This window comes from Meleagris gallopavo, chromosome 2 (genome assembly GCF_000146605.3).
Source record: "Meleagris gallopavo isolate NT-WF06-2002-E0010 breed Aviagen turkey brand Nicholas breeding stock chromosome 2, Turkey_5.1, whole genome shotgun sequence".
Lineage (NCBI taxonomy): Eukaryota > Metazoa > Chordata > Aves > Galliformes > Phasianidae > Meleagris > Meleagris gallopavo.
Genome location: NC_015012.2, coordinates 88,223,126 through 88,231,382, shown reverse-complemented (window position 1 = coordinate 88,231,382; position 8,257 = coordinate 88,223,126). Strand labels below are relative to the sequence as shown.

The following is an 8,257-nucleotide window of genomic DNA, read 5'->3' as shown; positions in this document are numbered from 1 at the left end:
TTTAAACACAGAATGAGACAGATTTGAGGGGGATATGAAAGAATTAAGATCCTTTCTATGTTTCACACTTGTTTCCTGTCATAACTGATTCAGAAACTGTAAATACTATTCCTCTGAAAAACAGTTACTGGTAAATTTTGAAAAAAAGGCCTCACATCTGTGGGCAAAACCTTTTGCATCATTCCAGAATAAAATGTGATTTATTAAGCTGTGACAATGCAGTGTTTTGGTGGAAACTGTGCCAGGCATCTTAGAGCTCAAGGTCAGTTCAGTAAATATCACTCTCACATCCGAGCAAAGAGGTCAGAAGTTCAAATCACTGGGCTTGAGCTTATATCCGAGCCTAACAGCATAGCATGGCTTTATACAAATGGAGCACTACCTTCCTCTGAGGTAAGGCTTCAAAACTTAAAGTGTCCTTTATCAAGCTTTGTGGCCCTACAGGGGAAAAAATCCATAGTTTTTCTCTTATAAAGGAAGGAAGGGAAGGAAGGGAATAATTCAGACATCCTGATCAGATTTCCATTTCTAATTAAAGCAGAGTCTTTATGACCCATTAGTCCTAATTACATCTGTGCTAATGATGATTTCAATGTCAGCATTGGTTAAATAAAGAATAAAAGATCAAGTCCCTTGATTCAAGGTCCAAATGAATGTGGATCCCTTTTAGATTGGTCTTCTGAGAAGGAGTATAAATGGTAGTTATGGGGACAGAAGAGGGAAGGAGCATATGAATCACTGAAAAAATCTGTAAACACTTTCTGTTTTCCCTTCTGAAAACAAGGACAATGGCTAAGCTTTGGGCACCTCCCAAATTACTACTTTCACTCCACAGAAAATAACAGTGCTGTTGTGAAAGGCTACTAAATTTTTTAAGATACAGTACAGACATTGTGATATATAGACCATGCACTGTATTTAGCATAAATATTCATGAAAGATAGTCCTGAAATGCAATTTGCAAAGCATTCTAATACTGATACTTACCATATGGGTATTAAGCTGCTCTCTTGCTGTTTCTGGTAAGCCTCCAACAGGTTTTGATGCCAATAGTTGACGTTCAGTGTCTGTCAGCCATTGCTGCATATCTTCAACTTCACCATGGAAACCTTGGGCCTAAATTATACCACAGCATTTTAGAGCTTACTTAAATGTTTTCCATCCAAATTCTAGTTCAGATGCAGAAGTATATTGGCAATAGATTCAACCAGGTATTTTCAGTAATCAGAGGAAATGAAAGAAAGAAAAACAGGAAAGGAAAAACACAACAAAACAAAATTTAAACTACCCCCATATATCATAATGAAAAAGTATAAAAACCATGGAAATCCTGAAAGAAGGCTAAATGAGCCACTGTGAGATCAATGTTTTCCCTGAGTAATATACATATATAGGATCTTCAGCCTTTAAAAATAAATAGCCAAAAGCTGAGGTCTTGATTCAGCTTTGTAGAAGACAAAGAACAGCTGTGCAAAGCTCAGCTGGATCTAAACTTTAGGAGTGTCTGCATTACAGCTTTCACTTAGGTCAATTTCCAGTGTGTTTCTACTATTTTATGTAAAAAGACACTTTTTCTGAGTTATCTCTTTTTTTTATCATTTCCTGCTCACCTGAATCAAGGCACTGTCCAGCTGCTGTTTCCTTTGTTCTGTTTTTTCCAACACATTTTGCCAGCGCTGATTCAGAAGTTCCAACTTGCTCTGTAAATTGCTTGCTTCTTCAACGGCACTTGATTCAATCAGGTCACTTCCTGCTTTCTTAACTGCTTCTACTGTAGACTGGTGAGCTAAGACATCATTCTGTAGCACCTATAATTGTAACGCAGCACGTATGACTGGCTATGTTGATAAGTTATTCAATAAAGGCAAATGTAACCAACCTAGTGACAAGACAGTAGCTTACACACAGGTATACAGCTACAAAAAGCTAATTACTAGTCTAACTTCAATCAAAAGCAATAACAGACAACTCTGCCAGAATGCTGTGTTTTATTTTTATATTGTGGAAAAAATGTACATATTCTTTCTGAATATATATCTTTCTGAAATTGAGCTTTCTGGCACTGCTACTGAGGATGCACATCTGAGACATCCAGTATCACTTCACCTTCCTTCATTTACTACGTACTTTCTTTAACAGCACTTTTCTTTGATTTTGAGGGCAAGGTGTGAAAACAGTACTATAAATAGTATTGCTGACTCCTCCTGGAGCAGTAGGCTAAGGAGAGAAAGGAACAAGAAGACAACATTCTGACTGCCACTATGTCTTTTTACACATCCCAGGTCTACAACCAGTCTCACGTATGTCAGGCTAGCAGGACGCTTCAATTGTCCTAGGAATATTTACAATGCTTAGCACTATTAAAACCCCTACTATTAACACCTTGTTTAAGATCTGTTGTCATCAACCACAGTAGAACCACAAAGGACAAGAAGTATGTTTGGGAAAAATAAGCTGTTTTCAGAAAGATTAAAAAAAAGAAAAAAAGAGAAATCTTTAAAGTACCAGGAATAAAGAACAGGAAAAGATGGTGTGCAAAATGGTTAGGAAGGGAATGATAAACCACACCTAAGAAATTCAACTTTTTGCCTTCTCTCTCCCAGAAAATGTGGTTCAAACTTATGTCCACCAAAATGCTAGCATGAGGAGATAAAAAGAAAAGAAAAAGCTAAACACAAAGGAACTTTCCTCACTAAAACAGTGATAAGGCACTGGAACGTCCTGCCCAGGGAAGTAGCTGAATCACCATTCCTGGAAGTGCTCAAGAAATGTTTAGATGTGCTACTGAGGGACATGGTTTAGTGGGGAAATATTGGCGGTAGGTCGACAGTTGGACTAGATGATCCTGAGGGTCTTTTTCCAACCTTGGTGATTCTATAATTCTAACTTTTGAATAAAATACACAGACCAAGTCACAATGAAAAAGCAAGTCACAAGCAGTCTTTGTATACAGAATATGCACACCTTTGCTTTAATTCTAAGCCAAGCTCTGTAAGGTATTTGTTATTTTATTTTCCTGATTGGAGGAAAAAAAAAAAAAAGGATATTCACACAAGAAGATGCATCTTAATCCTTCCTTCCTGCTGAGGCTCACTAGGAACAAGGAACAAGGTCTATTCTTTACAAAGTTATTCAAGAGATGCATGTTTTCCAGGCTGCCACAGGATGCACTACTGTGTGAACTTTCTAACCTATAAATTCTATTTTACAAAACGGAAGTAGATTGGTTGATGAGTTTGCTGAACTCCTTCAGTACTGAAGGCAGATAAAGTCGCGTATGGTATCTGGATGCCTCTTCAGCAGTAAAACACTGACTCAGTAAGAATATAAAAGTTTCCACAGAGTGGAAGGTGGACTTATAAACTGTTTGTTGTTGTTGTTGTAGTTGTTGTTACTTTTTAAAGGGTCTGTTTCACAAACAGTAGTCGTATAGGGCACACATATATTTTACTCTACAAGTTCCCAATGATTACCTGAAGAGAGTCAGAAGCTGCATAACTGAACTGACACAGACAGTGAAAATGTCTTAATTATCTGTGTACTGCCAATTTCAGTCTATCCTCTCTACATCCAAAATGAACTCTGAATAAGAATAATTTTCACATCAGGTCAAAAATAAGGGGACAGACCTGAAGGAAAGGATTCATGAGGTTAGTAAGAAATCTAAAGAGATAGAGATCTTTTGCTCTTTGGAGATGCTTTTCTAAATAAAGAATGAAAGCATTCTTCCACCAGCTCTAAAGCCACATTAGCCAGCAAAATGCTATTAAAAAAAACCCCCAAACCACCACCACCACCAAAAAAATCCTACACTGTACGTAGCAAAGATAAAAAGTTGGAGACATGGATACCCCTGAAATTTGCTAAGAGTTTCAGAGAAGCACTCTGTTGGCAGGACCCAACCAAGACACAATTTTGCAGAATTCAGAACTGCAATTCACTTTATTTCTGACAAGAAAGAACAAAGATGTGTAAAGCTCAAGTATGTTTTCTAAGACCTGGCCTAAACAGAACTAGTCAAGGAATTTATTGCTTCAAGGAGATTTATTATGCTCAATGACTCTTCAGTTCCCTGGATCAAATGAAGGTGAAAAGAGGTGCACAGACCAGGGTCAGCTGCTCTTTTTTGGCTACGTTATTTGCATAGCAAATGCAAGGAAGAAAGGAATATAGAAGAGAAACAGAAAAGATATTAGATTTTCCACATTACTTCAGCCATAATCTGCATCTTGAAAATTTCTATAAAGAACTATTTATCAAGTGCAAAGTTTCACTACAAGACTCATCACTAAGATAAACATCAAACAACATTTCATTTAATATTTGTAGCAATTACATACATGATGTTTGGCAAGTTCAATTTCAATAGCCTTGGGGTCTCCACCCACGGGTTTCTGTTCGTTCAGCAAGTCTTCTGTATGCGTCAGCCACGTCAGTAACTCATCCAGGGCATGCTGGAACTGCCCCAAGGCTAACAAGGCACCTTCCAGCTTGTGCTATAGTAAAAATAAAATAAATTAACAATAAAATGATTTCACGATGCTATTGAATTGGCTTAAATTACCATTAGTCACCATAATCCAGTGTGGAGTCCGTACTTATGATAGCATAAAAAAAAGAGAGACAAACAGCTATTCAACACAGCAACTGCTTTATAGTCAGAGCTGAGTTAGCAAATCCATTGTAAAGCCTTACGTTCTAGGCTTAAAATCCTGATCTCCAAAGATCCCATGTAACCAGAGCAGAGCTAAGATTGAAAGCTAGTAGTTTTCATCTTTTAAAATATAATTTCAATATAAATGCATGTTGAGGCATTATCTTCTTAAAATGTTTTTTTGCAGTAAAATGATTCAATTTAGGAAAAAAAAAACACACCTCTTCAAAGCACTGCAACTTTCTCTCTTTGATAATTCAATATTATGTAAAGAATATGAAACATTTTATTATTCATATTTTAAAGAAGAAAGTTTTAAGAAAAAGTGCTCAGTTCAGAAGCTAATGATTTTGCAAATATAAACACGCTTTTAAACTGCTACTTTAAATGTCATCAAATAATCAAAATGAAATAACGATTTGACATTACACTGCTGACAGAGGAAGTGACAAAAGTACTGCTAAGAGTTTTTAAAAAACACCATAAAAGCAATTCAGTAAATTACTGAAATTAAAATTCTATTAAGTATAGTTCAATAATTCCCAAACAAAAAAGACTAAATATGTAAATTGTTACAAACATTATGCGTAATGAAAAAGTTTTCTCATAAAAACAAAGTCATGAATGAAGCCTTCACCTTCAGATTTATTTACCTGTCTATTTATAATTTTTTCTTCTAGGCTGTCCCACATTAGTCTGAGCTCTGAGAGAGGGTCTTGCACAGTGTGCTTGTCACTTTCCTGTGTTACCTTCTTCAGCAATAGCTCTGCTTGATGGTTCAGTCTTTCCATTTCTATCTGCTGCTGATAAGCTTCTGTTTTAAATTGCTGTGGTGAATAGAAAAAGAATAAAAATAAACACATATTGCAATGAATTTACAGCAGATTACAGCAATACTCACAATAATAATACAGCATTGTCAACTTTCACGAATTTGGGGGTTAGTTCTGATGCGTCAAAATGCATGTAAAATACAATTCAGATGGTTCAAGTTAATTCAAAATATAAAATAAAGTCTTACTATCCCACCAGATACTGCTAACAGCAAGCAGAGGAGGATAAAGAAACCCAATAGAAAAGTAGTCTCTAATGATCTTGCTGGTTTGTAAACAAGACAGAACTTGAGTAATTTCTAGCTCCTACAGCAATATAATACTTTAAAAAGAATTATTCTTCGAAAGACCTGAAAGCAACCTTTTTTTAGTACAACACCCTCTTGTACAGACAACTAAGGCACAGTCTGAATACAATTTGCAGATGTATGTTCTTCTGAACATACAGATGATAGATAGAGACAGTTCATTTGAAGTCATATCATAATATTATATAGAGAGAAAACAACCTGTCCACAATCACTTTAAACATTTTACAAGTCAGGAATAAAACCAAGGATATTCCTCAATTACTACACATCCCTACTTTTTATTTAAAATATGTAGCACAGAGTCAGGAGGATACTTAGTCAAATAATCATATGGACAGGTTTCTAAGTGTGAAACTTTTGACTTACAGCTTATTGGATGTATTGGAATGATGCAGTAACATGTTAGAACACTCAGAGAAAGCTGATAATGGAAGTGAAACTCTGAGGGCATTTTTTCAAAGCACCAAGGAAATTGTTTATTGTGGAAGACAGAAAATTTAATCATAGCAAAAAACTCTCTTTATAAACTTACAGCTTTTGAAAGAGAAGGAATGCTACCACTAGTAATGTAATCCCACCAAAATCTACTCCAAAACCATCTATCATATATTTTATAATGTAAACTATGCAATGAAATGTTATTTCAAATTCTCATGCGGATCTTTTCTTTAAAACTAAAAACTGAAAATTGCTTATGAGTTGTGAAAAATTCAGAATACTCTAAACGATATTTCATACCTTAAGTTCCTCAGTTTGCTGCTTCACTGTCTCCAGATCCGTTCCAACTGGGGACATGGATGCTAACTTGATACCAGCAATGTCTACCCAGTCAAATATTGCCTGAAAATCACAATATGAAAATAAATATGAACAGGGAGAAATAATATAATGTTTAAAAGTTGTAATAAGTAAAAGATCTGAATTTATTTTACTTCATAGAATAATGTTGCTATACTCCTTAAAATAAAACAGATTTCTTTATGAGAACCTACATTATGGACAATGCAAAGGCTCAAACTTAACTAAGTACTCCATTAATCAATACAAGAATATTTGCTGCTGTTATTAGCAACAACGTTCCCCACTTTACTTCTTGAGTAAAATCAGCAACTTTTATGAACTCTCTGAAAAGTAATTACACGACAAACTCTCAGTTCCATGTCATATGGGGCTAAGATGGTAGGCTGTGGCTGAATGATATGACAATTTCAATCATGATTATTAAAAAGCACTAATTAACAAACTTCTATTGAAGAGCAACGTTATCTGTGTGAAGAATGTGGAAGAAGACTCATTCAGTAGATATTAGGTTCTGAATGATCAGAACTAAACTTGACTGAATCTCCATAGGGTAACACAGTTATAACTTCAGTCAATGAAGTGCACAAAGTTGTGAGGCTTTATGGGTACTACTTTTGTTCCTTATAGAATCCCAAGAACATCCTGTTTACAGATTACCAACAGCTACACCAATCTGAGTAATTGCACAGGGGAAAAAACACCTCTGATATGTTCTTTTTGCCTCTGCCTGTTAACCATGATTCACGAGGGAGAAATGGGTATAGGAGTTCTTGTCACAATGGCCTACAGTTCTCTGATGTAAGGAGAACTACGTTCAAGAGGCTCAACAGGATGAGGCAGCTGTAGTACAGCTAATGATCTGTCCACAACACTTTTCATATTGTTTACTGAAATGTGCACCAGAAGGCATTAAAATACACAAAGTACCAAACTTATACAAACACAAATCACAAAATATTTAAAGCAATGGCAATGTTACTAATGTAGTCCTCCACATCAACTTCAGCATAGTATGAACAGAGTGTCTGGAAAAAAATAATGAGGTGCACCGAAAAACACGCATGACGTGTATTATTATTGTGTGTTCTGCTGCTTAATCTGCACTGAATACATGAAAAACTTGCCTCAGCATCATGTGAAACTGTGTTACAAGGGTTTAATGAAACAAGAAAGATGTTTTTAATTGGCTAACATTAAGGGTGGAGTAAAACTTAGGTTCTTTAACTGTCCTCCATTCAAGAAAACAGCAGCAGCGAGTATATTGACCAATAATCTGTTCCTTTCAGATCATATGACTTTGTCACGTCAACTTGCCTATCATGTGAATTACTATCAAATTGTGAGCAGGATTACTATGAAATTGTGTGGTATCAAAAAAAACTCTGCAATTGCCAATAAGCAAGGAGATTTTACCATGGAATCTAGATATAACACAATATATGAACAACACGAAGAGAATCACAGAATCACAGAATTGTAGGGGTTGGAAGGGACCTCTAGAGATCATTGAGACCAACCCCCCTGCCAAAGCAGGTTCCCTACACCAGGTCGCACAGGTAGGCGTCCAGGCGAGACTTGAATATCTCCAGAGAAGGAGACTCCACAACCCCCCTGGCAGCCTGTTCCAGTGCTCCGTCACCCTCACCACAAAGAACGTT

General features: G+C 36.1%; 1 protein-coding gene across 1 annotated transcript; it reads right to left on the bottom strand.

Moving 5' to 3' along the window:
• Nucleotides 1–6,639, bottom strand: LOC104909962 (dystonin-like). The gene is made up of 5 exons (XM_019613228.2): nucleotides 6,537–6,639; nucleotides 5,308–5,481; nucleotides 4,341–4,496; nucleotides 1,611–1,808; nucleotides 1–1,116 (listed from the first exon to the last, which is right to left on the bottom strand). Exons 1-5 carry the CDS (start codon nucleotides 6,591–6,593, stop codon nucleotides 919–921), a joined length of 783 nt encoding a protein of 260 aa, XP_019468773.1. The 5' UTR covers nucleotides 6,594–6,639; the 3' UTR covers nucleotides 1–918.
• Nucleotides 6,640–8,257: the final 1,618 nt, after the last annotated feature.

Coding starts and splice junctions, on each gene's coding strand:
- LOC104909962 (XM_019613228.2), bottom strand. CDS start 6,593: ATGTCCCCAGTTGGAACGGATCTGGAGACAGTGAAGCAGCAAACTGAG. Junction 5,482..6,536: donor AGCAAACTGAGGAACTTAAG/GTATGAAATATC, acceptor TATTCACCACAG/CAATTTAAAACAGAAGCTTA. Junction 4,497..5,307: donor AAAAAATTATAAATAGACAG/GTAAATAAATCT, acceptor TTTTTACTATAG/CACAAGCTGGAAGGTGCCTT.